Raw genomic sequence first — 18,527 nt, 5'->3', positions numbered from 1 at the left:
TTGATCGATTGGCGTGTTAACCGCTGGATCGACGGCTTGTTGGACCAACGCGTTTGTGCGTCGATGGTCGCCTCTCTTCCAGGCAAGAACGACATCTTCGGCGAGCCGCTGGATGTGTGCAGCAAACCCGGCAAGTCCAACGCGGACGTGCGGGCGCTCACGTACTGCGACCTCCACAAGATCCTGCGTGAGGACCTGTGCGAGGTGCTGGAGATGTACCCCGAGTTCTCCGAGTGCTTCTGGCGCAACCTGGAGATCACCTTCAACCTGCGCGACGTACGGGCAGCTCGGGTCTCGGGGTTTGCATGTTTGTATGTGTGCATGTATGTATGTACGGAAGCATGTATGCGATGTGTGTATGTTGAACTTCTTTCGTACCATACGTATCCAACAGTATCAAATGGAGGTGCGGGGGAAGGACAACAAACTAAACACAAAAAGCGTTCAGAAAGAAAATAGTTTTCGATCTAGATTTAAAAGTGTACAGCTCCAGTGGCTTCATAATATCGGAAGGAAGAACATTCCAGACGGCCGCAGAAGCGCATCTGAAAGCACGCGATGCGGTGACCGTCTTTGTTCGATGGTCAGCCAAAGGCCGCTGCGAGGATGACCGGAGTTCCTGTGATGGTTTATGCTCCTTGACGAGATCACAAGTTCAACATACATACAACCATAACAAACCACGTGCCGTTTGCTTCACAATGGACGTTAAAGACGCCATGTGCCAGTGTCACAGGCCAAATTAGAAAAAAATTATCTACAATTCAATCGTTTAGAATCTACACAGCGATCCTCCTGAAACAGATTCATGAGGCTCAGCTGTCAGACTTTCCTGCGTTTACAAGCATCATATTCGTGATGTGATTAGGCGCGGTGCGTCTGTGTCGTGTATTGGCGTCACATTAATCCCACGACCCTCTCCCCCCCGGCCAAAGGTGGACATGATCCCCGACTCTTCCAGCGAGGACTCGGGCGACAGCGGGGAGGGTGCGGCGTCACGGCGAAGGAGACGGCGGCCGTCGCTGTGGAACAAAGTCGGCCTCGGTACGGCCGGCCGCATGGAGCCACACGTGGGGCAATGTGGGGCCACGTGGGGTCACGTGGTGCCGCGTGTGGCCGCGTGTGGCCGCGTGGGTTCGTGTGGGGTCGTGTGGGTTCGTGTGGGGTCATGTGGGGTCGCGTGGGGTTGCCTTGGCACACACCCAGGGCTCCCAATTGTGCCACGCGGTTTCTAGTGTCTATAAAGGCACTCGTTCCGCCAAAGAAAATGTATCATCAGATTGTCAAATTGTGACACTGATTGTATCTTAAGTTAAATATCCATCAAGAAGTATTGACTATTCTTGTTACTTTTTTACAATTCGACATAATTTAAGAAAAATCTTAGTCTGAACATATCTGGGAGGCTATCGGTGCGACTGCCACCCCCTGCCTGGTGTGCTTCTGAGGCATCGCCACGGAAACAGCCGAGGGACCGGGGTGCGTCCAAGTCACGTGCCTGTGCTCGAGGCAAGGTTCCCGTCATGGGTCGGTGGAGCCCGGTTACATTCCAAGTGTGGTGGATCTACGCCGAGTTTGGGTTTTCTCCGGTTTTCTCTAGGATGAGGCCAACAACTCGTTAACCAATGCAGCACCCTCCTGAAAAAGAGTCGAGACTCGTTGAGGCCTTTCTGCACGAATAAATGGCCGTCGATAACTCCCTCTTGGCCCGCTGCGGTTTATCTCCGAGCACTCTCGCCCTGAGCCACCCATCGCGCCGCCACCGTTGGTTTTAATCATGGATCCGCGCCCGTCCCGTGTCCGCAGGGAAACAAAAGAAGCGGATCGAGGATGACGATAGCGACGTGACATCGCGGACGGACGGCCAGACGCGGAACTGTAACCACCGGCCCAAAGCACAGCAGGCCCGGGGGAAGCGCACGGAGGTCGGGGACGTGAGCTTCTCCTCGCCCGGGTAACAGCAGCAGTTTTTTGCGCCACAATCTTTCGACGATGAGAGGCATTGACGCGGTTCATACTAGTCACGAATTGTCACGTTTGGTTACGTGACAAACCTTAATAATTGGCTGTGTCTGGTGGTGGCGGGTTTAACCACACATTTATATTTACACGATCTCACCTAAAGAAACCTCTATTATGGATAATATTGGTGGCGAAAGCCCACGTGTTAAACTCCTACTCGAGATGGGATGGTGGATGGTAATGTGCGCGTCAACACTGCACAACCATCGGTGTGAAAATAAAGTCATTATTATTGATATGTTAAGATATATTATCTTGTCTGTTATACTATATGTATTTTTGTTAGTTGTTTATCACGTAAAAAATACTTTACACTTGCATAAAAATAGTCACCATAGGTACGGTATGTTGGGAAATAAACATTAATGGAGTAGCCATGAAAAACACTTCAGCCAGTCAGGGACGCTAACACTTGGGCATCATATGGCGCCTGAATGTTCACTGTGCAACGTAAACAATGTTGGTTTTTAATGGCTCTCTACCTCTCAAGTACGTGATGGCGAGATAGTACACAGTGCCTTCGCCAGGACTGGGCATCGGTAGGTTGAATACGTTGCAGCGAAAGTGCCTAGAGCGGGAGGGCGTACACGGTGTGATGCCGTACTTAACTGGGTAGGAATCACATCGGAGCAACAACACCCCGCTCCTTCTGTGAAGCGCAGCGCCTTCCCAATCGTCCTGCGCTGCAGGATGTTCTGGTTGATTGAATATTTCCTGCATTGCCGGTAGACTGTAATTGAGTGGCACGCGACTCATAGCCATAGCGAGAGGTACACCAGATGTGGCCTGCTGGGTGTGGAAATGAAGCCCCGGGCAAAGCGGTCCACCGCCCGTCACCTACTCGCTCAAGCGCCCCATGCAGGACCCTCTGGGGGAACAAGTCTTGGGCCACGGCGAGGCTTCCCACGGCTGCGGTCAGACCCCTTGGCCCGCAATGGGAAGGTTGGAAGTTGAAAGCCTCCTCATCGGCCAACTCGTTCCATTACATTCCAGGGTGTGATCAAACGAACGACGCCTTGCGGCAATTCGGCAGCACGGATATCTCGTTGAGAGACTGCCATCCTCCACGGGAACGTGGGATTTCAACGACTGGATCAGGGCCGCAGAGTCCCTTTGCTCATTTGAATAGAGAGACATTGTGATTTGTTTACTGTTGGTGTTTGATCGTTATGTTGAACTATTTCATTTAGGTTCATGGGGGTCATTGTGGGCATCAAAAGCAAGCGTGCACGGGAGATTGGGTGTGCTTCTTAGAGCCGCTGTATTTCGCGAGCGTGACGACGGTGGTGCTGCAGCACGAGCTCAGTGTGACGAGCCCGCGGTGGCTGCGGCTGTGTATCGGGGCTGCGCGCTCGCCGCCAGGTCCAGCAGCCGGGCGCAGAGGGTGGCGCGGGCGTCCACGCAGCTCCTGGAGCTGTCGCCGTCGCCCAAGACGGGCACCGTCAACGGCAACGCAGACGGCTTCTCGACGCCCGCCAGCAAGGACCCCTTCTCCAGCGGGGCCATCTCGGGCAGCCGCTGCAACCTCCTTGCCGGTGCGCCATCGTCACCTTCAGCATCGGTGTCAACGAGAGTGTCACATTACACGGTCGGAAATTGTATCATCGATGAATGATAATTGACAGCCCTCTGTCAAGGCACTGCTTGGCGAAGGCCGCCCCACGCCGCGGGGGTAGTTTGGCCATACTTCGCCACTCTGGTCAGCGTGGGTTTGGGTGACCATGCCGCTGGAAGTCAACGGTGGTTGTCCTCTGGACACAAACCCCGTTGATTCCTAGGCTACAACTGGACAAGCCAGTCGGTGCAGAGAGCCTCTCAGATGGATTCTAGCTCGCTCCGCTTCACCTGTTACCCTGGTCGCACGCAGATGTCCCGGAGGTTTACAACTTCTGGGCGACCGGCGGAGCGGATCTTGGGGAGAAGCGGACTGGGCTGTTGGACACGGAGACTGGAGCGGATTTACGGATCGGACTGCTGCCTATAGAGGACCGGATCGAGCTCCTGCAGACGCACATCAACAGGTGCGGTCAATTAATTATCAACCTGCATGGGTTGGATTTAGCTCAGAAGTAAATAGCAGAGTGTGTGTGGGAAATTAATTGTAACGGAAGCTGGGCGTGGTCATTGGCTCCCCCTTACGTGGGGCTGGTATATGTATCACCTTGCACATGTGTGTGTTAGCATGCACGATATGGGTACGTGTGTATGTGTTTATAAATAATTCTGTGTATACATGTATAGAATGTATGTGTGCATGTATGTATGTGTGGATGGGTGAGTTTATGTGTGCGTGTAAACATACGTGTATATTGCACGTGTGCATGTTCGCACGTGTAGCGGTGCGTGCATTGTTGCGTGTGCGCGCCTGTGTATGCACGAGCATGTGGCCACACCACCGGGCCTAGGAAGCTAAAGCATGCTGCAGCCTGGACGCTGGAGGGATGGGTGCCCACCACGCACAAACCCATTGTCCATAGGCTGCCGCGTGGCTGCGGGACGGGCAGTCGAGGTGCAGTGTAGCAAAATCCACAGCTGTTCTCTACTTCTGTGCTTCCACGTCCGTGCTCCGTGACTTCACCCAACCCACACTGACCAGGGTGGTTAAGTGTGGGCATTGGATTGACAACAAGGGCCGTGCACGTGCATGACTCGGTGCCGCGTGCCTCCTCCTCGTCCCTGCAGGCTGGAGTCTCGCATCGCCACCGACTTCGGCTCCATCATCCAGCTGCTGCAGCGGCGCGTGGCTCCGGTGCCGCCCGCCTACAGCCCCACGTCGCCGGGGCCCACGCCGCCGTCCCCCGACTCCCCCGCCTCCTCCCCTCCCCCTGCCCCTCCGCCGCCCCCCGCTAGGGCCCCGCCGCACCCCCTGGATCTCCCGGCGGACGGCGCCTGGAGCCCAGGCTCCGTCGCCGCGACCTGCCCGCCCTGGCCGCTCACGCCGTGCACGTTCGCCCCCCGAGCGCTCGCCGGTCCCGTACGGGTCGCGGGGGTCGCGGGGCGGCAGGAGGCGTCGCCGGCGCGCTCCGCCCGCCGCTCTTCCGTGTCGTTCCGGCACGCGGACGGCGCTCGCTCGGACCGCTCCAATCCGTCGCGCTGGCAGTCCGTCCCGAGTCTTCCAGGCACGAGCGAAAGCGCCGACTCGTCGTGACTCTGCCGCCAGCGGTCAACTTCGGAAGCCGGTCAACTCGGGGGTGGGGGGGGGGTGCTTCTGGACCGCCGCTGCAAAACGACGTCGGCAAATGAAGCGAAGCAAGAGACACGTTTTTAAATGTCGCGTTTGACACGCCACAACAAAAAACGTCGCCCACGTCTAGATGTGTACATAGCGCAACTACAATGTGAATGCCTGCACAAGGGACAGGGGGGAGTTTTTGTTGACACGAAAGCCTGTTCACTTGAATCACGGTCATGGATGCAAGAAGACGAGCGGAAGGGATTGCTTAAAATAGATGTTTCTTCCCCCGTGATTGTCGTTTTGTAGCCGGTCACAATGGCCATATCATTCGAGTATATGACGTAAACATTTCTGGGTTGCTCACAAAAGTATGGGGCCGTGTCAGAGCACTGAGCCGCTGGATTCGAGTCCAGGGCTGCCACCCAATATTGACTCCACGTTACTATCGTCAAGCTGCTTTTGACAACTGCTGATTGGACTTAACCCACTTTAGTGTTGTTAGTCGTTAACTTTTTTCGTGCAAGTTGCATAGAGGTGGAGTGTGCCACCAGGACGCACCAAAGATTTTGAAAAGCACACACCAAGCCACATAGATGTAGCGCACGGCAGGACGGACGCGGTGTTCGTGAGAAGCGTTCTCCTTGCCACGGTCAAATGGAGGCTTCCGCTCCGCGATTCACGACCCCGCGCCACGTGACCGCGTTCCAACTCCGTCAACGCAGAGCAATTTCCTCTCCGTGTCGGCCCCACTTTGATTTGTCTCCCCATGTGGCACGGGTGCCGAGTGAAATGCGGAGCGGGCTGCCTTCCACAAACAGCGGGCGGCACAAACCGCCATGCTTGGGGGTACGCGATGATCACAGCCTGGGATGTGCAGGGGACGTCTCTGCTGGGCAGTGGGCGCAGCATGAGTGGCATGGGCTCTGGTGCCAGAAAAGAAAATAAATCATTAAACCATGAGTATGTTGGGATTGTGGCACCATTCTTATAGCGCAAGGATCACAAAGTCTGCAGGCGTATGCTACCTCGCGGGGGGTGGGGGGGGGGCAATTTAGTTGTTTTCCACACTTTGTGATTTATGGGTAAATTTAACATTTGGCAAAATTGGACCATGATGCCGACACACGTGACCTGCTCTTTTAATGAATAACGTCACGTTATCTTGAATGTCCACTGTGAAGCAGACGGCATGCAGTATACACGGGCAGTATTAACCAGGGCGCCTGCGGGGCTCAAGTGGCAAATGCGCGACCGCTCTGCCGTGTCGCGACTGTCGCCGCCCTGTGAAGTGAAACCGGTAAATCTACGCCCCCCCCCTCCTCCTTTCGTAGCCTGGCACCAGGACCCCTGTGAGCCGTCCTGTGCAGTTGCACTTCCTACGCACTCGAGAACTGCGCCACCGCCGCTGGCAGAGGGAACACCACGGCTCGGAGCTGCCCGTCAGACAGCAGCAAACGTGAACCCATCCTAAACCACAGATGGGTGAAGCGGAATCGGACAGCAAAATGTCCAGAACCCTGAAGCCTTACCCACATCAGTATCAAGGCTGCAAAACCTGCTGCAGTCCGAGAGACTATTTGCAATATTTGCAAATATTAAATGTCCCAGTTGGTCAATTTGCAAATATTATAAATTGTTATTTTTAAAAATAACTTCCGTGTCTCATTCACATTTTCATAATTTCTAATTATTTTTGTTTTAGCAGATGCAGATTGCTTCTTAAGCCTTTCACGGCCAGGCCTGTCGATTCTGCGGGAGCTACCGAGGCCCTCCCGTGGTAGGTCCAGATATTGCACGTGACAGAATGTAGCTTTGTGTTTGCTGGTCACACACACACAGGTGACGCGTCTGCCGCTGCCAACTCAGTAGCAGAATTTGTTTAAGAATAAATATTGCACACGGATCAGGGTCATGCCCCTATTATGGACAATTATTTTTAAAAATACCAAAAATCAAACTGACCAGGTTTGCACATTTAAAATGTGTCTGGCTGCAGGGTAATACGTGGGCTGTGAAAGGGTTAATAAGAGAGGCGTTGTTAAATTATGTAAAACTCGGTTAGCTGTAAAAGTTTTATTTTATACATTATATATATATACGATGGCACTTACCAACATAACAGGCGTGGCTTGTGGGATTAGCGACGTCGTAATTCCACACGTGTCCGTGTCTGCACAGGGTCAAGGGACGGCACGAAGCGACGCTGCACCGTGCGTGTGTGAGTGCACTATTGTGGCACGGTCAAACAATATTCCCTCGCTACTTCACAGCAATGTAGCCTGGAGACGACTTCAGCATCTGGCTGTCGTGAGCAAAGTTGCATCTTCAGTGTTTTTGAAAAATCTGGCTTATAATTTTTGTAAGGAAGTCTTGGTAGAAGATTGCATGTATATATATTTTTAAAACGTTCTTCTGTCTTTCGGGCTTTGAATGTAACCGCCGATGTTTATACGCTTACGTTTTTGGTCGACGACTAATGAAGATTATCAACTTTGTAACATATCAGGCAGGATGTGGAAGACAGCCGGACTGTATTTTGTACAGTTCCTATCGACGCACCACTTTCCCTCCCGCGGGCAAAATTTTAAAAAAATTGGACAACGATGTTCACAGCACAACTTTATTCACCCAAGTGTCGTCTTCTTTCCCTACTTTTCACACTCTAAGTAGGACCGCACTGCAAAGTCTGCATTCCAATGCATCCATAGCATATGCATTGGAGTTGAAATCCATTGATGCTGCTCTCCTGCGTACAGATCCAACCGATGATCACTTCCTATAGATCCGGACCGCGGCTCGGATGAGCAGCTTTTGGTGAATGAAAGTGGGAAACGCTTTTGCCTTTCATGTTTATTTATTCGTGTGATCGCAAAGCTTGCTACCGTGGAATGCGCAATAATCAAACCATCGTACAACGTATATCGAGGCATTTTTGCACAGGACAACAAAAATAATCAGATTTCGTCGTTAAAGAAAAAAATTACCAAAAAAAACCCCATGTATATTTTCCATTTTATATTGAATGTGATATTGTTTAAGGTGAGCGTGTGTGTGTGACCACAACCACCTGTTAGAGGATTTAAAGGTCTACGCAGATGGCAAAGTGACTAATTTCATAAATTCGTGGACACATTAACGGCTGTTTTAACAGCTGACGTTTAGACGAAGAATGCTTTGACGATGTTTGGTGTCATGGTCTATTAATGTTGGCTTAGTCGAGTGTAGGCAATGACACCATTGAATTATAAACAACGAATTTTTTTTCAATTTCAATAATCGTCCAACATATACACATTTAAGTATATTTTGATTCGCCACTTGTTTGGGGCAGGAAACCTTCAGAACTCACGATATTTGCTTTATGGGTAAAATTGTAAAACGCCGGTTTCAAATGATGCGTTGGTGTGACACCGTCGTTGATTTGTATGAATAGTTTTGGGCTGTATTTAAACGGTGAACGCTGACAGCGTTGCTGTTACGTTAGACCTTTAAAGCTGTATCACTTGCCAAAAGAATGCATTTTTCTACTGCTCTTGAAAAAAAACGTGATGTACATACAAATTTTAACCTAATACTCTACAGCCGTGTGTAATATTAACATGTAATTTATTTCCTGTGGACACTTTTTTAATGTTTGAGTGAAAACTAATAATAATGCAGATGGGATTTTGCAAGTATCATGTAATTGTTTGTATTTTTACTGGGGTCTGGAGAGGGGACGATGAGGGGGGAGTTGGGAATTTCAGTCGTTTCACCCATGAACAATTTTCGCCGCAGCAAGGCGACAGAGTTTGCGTCCCAGCGACCAGCGTACCCCGCGGTGTACCTATGCTCGTCGCTTGCCAGTCTCCATCGCTTGTCCTGGGCGCGTGCCGGGTGAGCTGTCTTAATCGTTTCGGTGGCTGGTAAGTAAAAAAGAAAATTGACAAAGAGGGATACACGACAAGAGTAGTCATTTGTCTTCGATAGAGCCGCCCTCCCTTTACACTGCATCTCATCGCAACACATTTGAACGGGCACCCCCCCCCCCCCTCGTGGCAGCTGCCTGGTGACTCGGCACCTGGCCTGCCAGTAAGGGAGGATCGTGATTGCTCTGTACGATCCCAATTGAGTATTTTGCGGTGTAACTTTTGAAATGTGGCAGCTGTATGAAAAGCGATGGGAATGAATCGTGTGCAACGGGGACAGTGGAGGAGCCGCAGCCCCACGCCGCGCGTGGCGATGTCGCGGCGCGTTCGGTCGCCACGCGCCTCGGCGTGCAGCACAGCGGTGGGTGTACTGGATGGGCTCACCGCGCCACGCCACGGTCGCAAGGGCAGGGAACACGTGACCAACTGGCTCGCGGCCGTCGCTGGTGCGCGTCCCATCCAGAGCGTGTCCATCCACAGCACTTTTGTCAGTCCACTGCTGGATGAGGGCCTCCCCATGCCGTCCGAGTCGTGGGGGTTATTTGACCGCTGTTTGCCACATGGGTCGGTTTAGGCTTGTGAGGGCGAGGATCGTAGTTCTGTGGGCTGAGAGAGAGCAGGAAAGTCATTTTATTTTGCTGCACGGCCCACGTCTGCCTTTGTGACAACCTTGAACATGTGGTGGTCGCCCATCCAATTGCTATCCAAGCTCAACCCCGCTTAGCTTCTAAGAGCTGACGAGGCCCCAGCGCATTCCATGTGATTTACTCATTTTGAAAATTACAACCTCAAACGAACACATTTGTAAGAAAACGAATCTGCAGTACATAAGATATGTAACGGCACTTCACATATATATCTAACATCTTGCAGTGCTAATTATATTGTAAGCAATATCGAGTATTTTTATATCATACGTTGGGAACGCGGTGTGCACACGTGATGATGTTTTTGACCGTTTTTGTAGTGACGTGTCGAGGTGTAACGATTGTATCTCGCTGCGGGGCCTCGCGGGCGCTCGTGTGCGCGCTGGAGCTGTGGACGTCGATGCCTGCGTGGGGTGAATCTGCCGAACGATGTCGAGGGCGTTCGCCACCACCGAATCAAGTGAAACGATCAGACAAAAAACCTGGCATGCGACTGGAAATCCTGACTAGATCCTGGACCACACTGCGAGCTACTGTGAACCTCGGAATTCATTCAAGGTGTCAGTGCGGCTCCCCCCGAAGGCTGCCCTTTGGCTTATCAGCCCTGCACGTGGACTTCTGATTTGTTGTATAAAGCCATACGCGGGAAGCATGTTTAGGCGACGTTCTCAGAGCCTTCGTGTACCTGGTGCATACATTCTGTGGGGTCCACGTAAGGTATTCCTGCTTGTTCCAGTGACCAATGGGAATCAACCGTTGATGGCCCAAAAACTGCCCAAGAACAACCGTCTGACCCCTATCCTGAATACCCATCATCACCACTTAACATTCATGCCGCACCTCCCATGCGCCCAGCGGCAGGGGACCCGCCCCTCGCCCCGCCCCTCGCCCCGCCCCTCCCCCCGTGACAGCTCGTTGCGGGGACAGCAAGCTGAAAACTGACTTCTTTAGAACAGCTTCTTGTGTTTAGTTTGTTGTCCTTCCCCCGCACCTCCGATTAGCATGGTTGGCTACGTACGGTGCGAAAGAAGTTCAGCATGCATGCTTACAAGATCAACGCAGCACCGGCCAGCAAGCGGACATTCGTCTGCCAGTCGGGGTTAGATGGTTGCAGAAGTTTCACAATATGGGTGCGATGTTTCTGTTTTGGCAAAAAATACATTTTCTGAATTTGGACCATGCTGCTGGCACACCTGGGCTACCCATTTCCAAATACCATCACGGCATCTTTAACGCCCACTACTGTGAAGCACTCGGGGCATTCTAGATTTGAAGTTTTCGTGACTGCAAGGATCCATACTTTTTGTTTTTTTCGGTAAAGTCATGTAGGAAAAAACTAAAATAAATTAAAATTAAGACAACTAAATTAAATCACTACGTTTCGGAAGCAACACAAGCCTCCGTCTTCACTCGAGGGATATTTTGTGTTTAATGCACTCACCGTATTAACCAGGGCGGCCAATAATTTCAAACCGTTAACCTCCTCTACCACTCCCCCCATGTCAGCGCCCCGCGAGCCGGGAGTCGGTGGGTTCAGCCCCTCCCCTCGACAACTCCACTCCCCCTGCTGCCCCCTCGCCTCCACCCTCCTCCATGGCTTTCGTGTGGTGGTTGTAAAGCTGCTTTACGAAAATGTTTTTTTTTCCAAAGGCATTGATTAGGTTGGGTTATTCTTAAATTCAAATCTGATCTTTTGGATTTGTATGCTTTGTTAACTCAAATATGGCTGGAAAGCTGAACTAATGATGTGCCTCGACTACGTGTGGAGTAACAACCGGTTCCTGATTTGGCCCAGATATAATCATGCAGCATCATTATAGAAGGCAGCCTGTAGGTCAGAATCTGGAAGTGATTGGGATCACTTTCACCACGGACGACTGTGCCACGGCGACAGGAGCGTCTGGCCCAGACCGTGTGCAGTATACTGCCAGCACGTGTGCAGTATACTGCCAGCACGTGTGCAGTATACTGCCAGCACGGTTTCCACTGGTCATGGAAAAATAAACAAGTCCATGGCCAATGACGGCTCTCGGCTTGGCGCCAGCGCAGTGATGTGGCTATATCGAGCCACGCGCCCATGGCAGCCCAGCCCAGCCAAGCCGATCACAGAACAGGGTCCCCCAGGGTGGGGGGGGGGAGGTCGCCCATCACCCCATGCCGAGCCGCCCTCCCAGAGCCGGTTGTGATGCAGCTTGGCCGTCACTGAGTTCAGCTTTCCCGGCCGTGTCTGTGTCCAAATGACATTGTGGGGGGAAAATCCAAAAATAATACTTTAATTGCTTAAAATAATCTAACGTAGTGATGTTTCCTTTCTAAAAAAAAATTGAAGATTGCTTCGAGACCTCCATCACGCCAACCGCTTAGAGGGTCGCGAGTGGGAGGGGGACAAAGCACATGGAGCCGAACCCACTGAGGCTCGAATCTCAACGTGTCGTGGTCTGGACCAGCGCGCTGTCCCTGGGACCGTGTTCCTGGGCTGGTTCTAAACTGGCAGCAGTCCAGCAGCGGCCGTGGAGCCGTGGCACCAGTCACGGAGTGGTGGCCAGGTCGTGGCGTCTCGTGGTATCGTAACTCCACAGGACATCGGAGTGGCTGAAAACGGCGCTGAGAAACGCCGCGTGTAGGCTTGAGGCTTCAGGGCGAGATTATAATACTGACGAAAGTTAATTTTCTTACGATTCGGTTTTATTTTTTGTGATGAGGTGTGGATGTCATCATTGCCAGTCGCGAGTCAAATCTTTAAATCGGTTAGGGTAATTTTGTCGAGGTGGAAATGCGTTCCCCGATTGTAGTTTCTCTCGCACATCGTTTCGGGGGTAAACATCTCCGTGTGTGCTCTCATTAACATTGAGAAGCGCTGAGGCAGCAGCTGCTCATTAATGCGCCACTCGAGTTTGGAATTCTCCATTATTTAGCGGTCCTCACTGCAGTATACATCTCGAATTCACTGTGCAGTACTGTGAATAATTACATCAACAAATCCTACAGCCAACTGGCACTTCACTGGAAAATCAACCCTGAATTTCCAGTTACTGTATCGAGTGGCGAATTTAAACCCATCATGGGGCTCAGCGGCAGAGCCACCGATTGCGAGCTCAAACGCTGGGCGGGGTTGACTCAGCCCAACATCCCTCTGGGGTTGATCAAATCGGTACCACTTTGTCGGGTCATCAACATAATTACTTGCCCCCACCATGGAAATGTGTAATTTCAACCACAGGCCCCGGGCTGTACACATGACATGAGCATTGTCTCAGTGCTTAATTGAGCAAGGAATGAGTTTGGCTTTTGACTTGAATTTCTACTGGTGGACATAGGCAACAAAGGAAGGCATTCACATCTTCGCTCCATACTTGCCAGCCATTCCGATGTCAGCAGTAGGCTGCCGCTGTTAAAATCCTTTTACAGTGTACCGTTTCTCAAAGCTAAACGTGCGTAAACATGAAAACATTGTATAGAGCAACACAATTAGCTTAGACAATCTGGATGCGGTTACAAGGTTCCCCAATCGGCAGCATACTACTGTCCACTGAAATGTACCGCTTGTGCCCTGGCTGCATCCTTCGGCAGCACTATCTATTCTGCCTTTTGAGGTGCATTGGTCCACGACTATAATATGAACGCCGCCAGACTAGAAAGTCCAATTGATTATTTGTAAATATTATAAATATAAATGTTTATGAATATTATAAATAATTAAGTGGGCACATCCAGCGACGACGACGATGATGATGCCACGCTGCATTGTGTGGTGTAGCGGGCTGAACCAATCGAATGTAAAAGCTCACCCACGCTAGCACCAGCCGCGAGATTGATCGTTGACGGACATGTGTTCGAGAAGATGAGCCGTTCTTAAGCAGCACACTGTATTGATGAAAAGCAAAACGATAAGTGTGCCAGATAGCATCGCCCTTACAAGCTGAGAGGCCAATTCTGAAATGAATCAGAACATTTGAACAATTAAAACATTGTCACGTGCAAGCGCGGTGCAATGATGCGCTGATATTTTTCATCGCGGCTATTGAACGTGCATTCGTGTCCGGAGAAGAGCGTTCGTCTTGACTCCGATTTCCCCGCACCTCCCATGAGCACGGTTGGATGCGTACGGTGAGAAAGAAGTTCAACGTACGCACATAACTGCAGCTGAGAGCACAGCGCTCTTCACTGTCGATGCTCCGTGTTTACTTGGCTCACTTTAAGAGACAAATATGCTCTTCCTCCGAAATACCGTGTACGATCAAGAGTGGTTTTATTTTGACTATAGCAATGACATGTACAGTGTAACAAATAACCATGCTGACTTGGCAGGATGGAATTCAAGAAGTTGGAGAGAAAGATATATAAGGACAAACATATTTGCTGCATGTTTACCCGTTTGGTTGGAATAAATTTGCTTTAAAACAAAAATGAATGGCCGTTGTCATTCCCTTGTGTTGTCATTCTCTCATAATCATTCCCTTGTGTTGTTATTCCCTTGCGTTATAATTCCCTCGTCGTCATTCCCTTGAACTCTTTTTTAATTCTCAAACCGGTCGTCCTTTATTTTTAACGGTCTTTGGTTGCAAAATAAAGCCACAAGTTGTCTCGGGATTATTTTTTTTTGTAATATATTTTTGCTAATCGTCTGTATATGCGTAGTGGCATAACACTGTCTGCTGGCAGGAAAGGGGATCTGCGGCGTACGGCAGTCGTGACATCAGTAGGCCAGGACAGACACGGGAGGGGGATCTCGGGGAAAGGCCACAGAAGGGGCCCACCAGGAACCCGCTGGTAGGTTCCAGATTGGGGGCGTGGCCGGGGGCGGAGCGAGGCCACGTGACAGTATAAGAGGGGCCCCTGTGGGGACCTCGTGGCTGTTGCTGGAAGTGGGATCCCCGCCATCGCCATCGTTCTTCTCGTCGTCTTCTTCATTCTTCTTGTCGTCTTCATCATTCTTCTCGTCGTCTTCATCATTCTTCTCGTCGTCTTCATCATTCTTCTCGTCGTCTTCATCGTTCTTCTCGTCGTCTTCACCATTCGTCTCGTCTCCGTCTGCACCATCCCGGGGCGCCGCTAGTCAGACAGCCTACCAGCTGTTCTAGCCAAGCAGTGCCGCCCACAATAGACGGCCTTCGTAAAGAGTGTGTTATCCCGATGGTGCTTGTTAAATAAAGAAGTGCCACAAGTCTTACTGTCTCCGAGTTGGTCACTACGCATGTGCTCAGGAGTGATATGCACTACATCGTTTTAACATTAGCAATTGGGGCGCCACGGTAGCGAGATGGTATCTGTCTCGCCTAGTATAAGGAGGTCGTGGGTACGATCCCGACCCTGACGCTTGCTGTATATTTGGAGTTTGGCATGTCGCGTGGATTTTTCTCCGGGTCCTCTGGCTTTTCACTCCACATTTAGAAACGTGCGTTTAGAGTATTTGGCTGCGATACATTTTCACGAGATCAGCTGCTTCGTTGAGCTGTAATATGTGGCCAAGTCTCACCTGAAAGAAAGCTTTTCGATTTAAAGCTTTCGTGACTGCAGGGATTCAACTTCTTGGTTCTTTCGGTAAAGTAACGTAGAAGGGAAATAATAAAATAATAAAAATATGTTTTAGTTTTATTATTTTCCTTCTACGTGACTTTACCGAAAGAACCAAGAAGATGAAAGAAAGCTCTTTGGGCCTTACCTGGTAAAATAAGTGTTGGAGAGTGCTGAAGCAGTAACTATTTGGCGTGTTTTGTTCTCGTGACAAACTTTACTACATACATTGCAAGAGTTCCCGTTTGGTAACAAAATAAGGTGGAAAATATTGGGCCAAATTTGGCCAAAACGACATAGGATAGTATGTCGATTTTTATTTTGAGGATCGAAAATTTCACGTGGAATTTCCTAATTTCCTTTAATGTGGCACCCTAAGACTTAACACATTTCAAGAGTTCCCTTTTGATAGCAAAATAAGGTGGAAAAAATTGGGCCAAATTTGGCCAATAACGGCAGAGGTTACTATGTCGAATTTTATTTTTATGGGTCGAAAATTTTAAATGGAATTTTCTTTAATGTGGCACCCTAAGACTAAACACATTGCACGAGTTCCCATTTGATAGCAAAATAAAGTGGAAAATATTGGGCCAAATTTGGCCAAAACGACATAGGTTAGTACTGTATGTCGATTTTATTTTGAGGATCGAAAATTTTCACGTAGAATTTCCTATTTTCCTTTAATATGTGGCACCCTAGGCCTCAACACATTGCAAGAGTTCACTTTTTATAGGAAAATAAGGTGCAAAAAATTGGGCTAAATTTTGCCAATAATGACATAGGTTAGTATGTCGATTTTTATTTTTGCGGGTCGAAAATTTTAAGTGGAATTTCCGATTTTCCTGTAATGTGGCACCCTAGGCCTAAACACATTGCAAGAGTTCACTTTTTATAGGAAAACAAGGTGCAAAAAATTGGGCCAAATTTGGCTAAAACGACATAGGTTAGTATATCGATTTTTATTTTTTTGGGTCGAAAATTTTAAGTGGAATTTCCTTTAATGTGGCACCCTAAGACTAAACACATTGCAATAGTTCACTTTTGGTAGCAAAATAAGGTGAATAAAGTGGGCCAAATTTGGCCAATAACGACATAGGTTAGTATGTCGATTTGTGTAGGTCGAAAATTTTAAGTGGAATTTCCTAATTTCCTTTAATGTGGCACCCTAAGACTAAACACATTGCACGAGTTCCCATTTGATAGCAAAATAAGGTGGAAAATTTTGGGCCAAATTTGGCCAAAACGACAGGTTAGTATGTCGATTTTTATTTTGAGGATCGAAAATATTCACGTGGAATGTCCTCTTTTCCTTTAATATATGGCACCCTAGGCCTAAACCCATTGCAAGAGTTCACTTTTTATAGGAAAATAAGGTGGAAAAAATCGGGCCAAATTTGGCCAACGACATAGGTTAGTATGTCGATTTTTATTTTGAGGATCGAAAATTTTCACGTGGAATTTCCTAATTTCTTTTAATGTGGCACCCTAAGACTAAACACATTGCAATAGTTCACTTTTGGTAGCAAAATAAGGTGCAAAAAATTGGGCCAAATTTGGCCAATAATGACATAGTCCTAATTTCTTTTAATGTGGCACCCTAAGACTAAACACATTGCAATAGTTCACTTTTGGTAGCAAAATAAGGTGCAAAAAATTGGGCCAAATTTGGCCAATAATGACATAGTCATTATTGGCTCGAAAAATTTTAAGTGGAATTTCCTTTAATGTGGCACCCTAAGACTAAACACATTGCACGAGTTCCCATTTGATAGCAAAATAAGGTGGAAAATATTGGGCCAAATTTGACCAAAACGACATAGGTTAGTATGTCGATTTTTATTTTGAGGATCGAAAATTTTCACGTGGAATTTCCTATTTTCCTTTAATATGTGGCACCCTAGGCCTAAACACATTGCAAGAGTTCACTTTTTATAGGAAAATAAGGTGCAAAAAATTGGGCTAAATTTTGCCAATAATGACATAGGTTAGTATGTCGATTTTTATTTTTGCGGGTCGAAAATTTTAAGTGGAATTTCCGATTTTCCTGTAATGTGGCACCCTAGGCCTAAACACATTGCAAGAGTTCACTTTTTATAGGAAAACAAGGTGCAAAAAATTGGGCCAAATTTGGCTAAAACGACATAGGTTAGTATATCGATTTTTATTTTTTTGGGTCGAAAATTTTAAGTGGAATTTCCTTTAATGTGGCACCCTAAGACTAAACACATTGCAATAGTTCACTTTTGGTAGCAAAATAAGGTGAAAAAAGTGGGCCAAATTTGGCCAATAACGACATAGGTTAGTATGTCGATTTGTGTAGGTCGAAAATTTTAAGTGGAATTTCCTAATTTCCTTTAATGTGGCACCCTAAGACTAAACACATTGCACGAGTTCCCATTTGATAGCAAAATAAGGTGGAAAATTTTGGGCCAAATTTGGCCAAAACGACAGGTTAGTATGTCGATTTTTATTTTGAGGATCGAAAATATTCACGTGGAATGTCCTCTTTTCCTTTAATATATGGCACCCTAGGCCTAAACCCATTGCAAGAGTTCAGTTTTTATAGGAAAATAAGGTGGAAAAAATCGGGCCAAATTTGGCCAACGACATAGGTTAGTATGTCGATTTTTATTTTGAGGATCGAAAATTTTCACGTGGAATTTCCTAATTTCTTTTAATGTGGCACCCTAAGACTAAACACATTGCAAAAGTTCACTTTTGGTAGCAAAATAAGGTGCAAAAAATTGGGCCAAATTTGGCCAATAATGACATAGTCATTATTGGCTCGAAAAATTTTAAGTGGAATTTCCTTTAATGTGGCACCCTAAGACTAAACACATTGCACGAGTTCCCATTTGATAGCAAAATAAGGTGGAAAATATTGGGCCAAATTTGACCAAAACGACATAGGTTAGTATGTCGATTTTTATTTTGAGGATCGAAAATTTTCACGTGGAATTTCCTATTTTCCTTTAATATGTGGCACCCTAGGCCTAAACACATTGCAAGAGTTCACTTTTTATAGGAAAATAAGGTGCAAAAAATTGGGCTAAATTTTGCCAATAATGACATAGGTTAGTATGTCGATTTTTATTTTTGCGGGTCGAAAATTTTAAGTGGAATTTCCGATTTTCCTGTAATGTGGCACCCTAGGCCTAAACACATTGCAAGAGTTCACTTTTTATAGGAAAACAAGGTGCAAAAAATTGGGCCAAATTTGGCTAAAACGACATAGGTTAGTATATCGATTTTTATTTTTTT

General features: G+C 48.2%; 1 protein-coding gene across 4 annotated transcripts in view; it reads left to right on the top strand.

Annotated features, from left to right (window-relative positions):
- LOC144943416 (voltage-gated inwardly rectifying potassium channel KCNH6-like) overlaps window positions 1-14,152 on the top strand; it is a 139,742-nt gene extending 125,590 nt beyond the window's left edge. For 3 of the 4 annotated variants that reach the window (XM_078870804.1, XM_078870807.1, XM_078870806.1), the window contains 6 exons: window positions 83-276; window positions 936-1,044; window positions 1,807-1,954; window positions 3,385-3,557; window positions 3,890-4,043; window positions 4,705-14,152. In XM_078870804.1, coding sequence (XP_078726930.1) covers window positions 83-276; window positions 936-1,044; window positions 1,807-1,954; window positions 3,385-3,557; window positions 3,890-4,043; window positions 4,705-5,170 — 1,244 coding nt within the window. In that variant the 3' untranslated portion in view covers window positions 5,171-14,152. The remainder of the gene's footprint in view (window positions 1-82; window positions 277-935; window positions 1,045-1,806; window positions 1,955-3,384; window positions 3,558-3,889; window positions 4,044-4,704) is intronic. The other variant, XM_078870805.1, reaches the window with a different exon arrangement.
- The last annotated feature ends 4,375 nt before the right edge of the window (window positions 14,153-18,527 follow it).

The sequence above is a fragment of the Lampetra fluviatilis genome, chromosome 31, assembly GCF_964198595.1.
Source record: "Lampetra fluviatilis chromosome 31, kcLamFluv1.1, whole genome shotgun sequence".
Lineage (NCBI taxonomy): Eukaryota > Metazoa > Chordata > Hyperoartia > Petromyzontiformes > Petromyzontidae > Lampetra > Lampetra fluviatilis.
The sequence above is the reverse complement of the archived record's forward strand: the minus strand, read 5'-3'. Positions and strand labels throughout refer to the sequence as shown.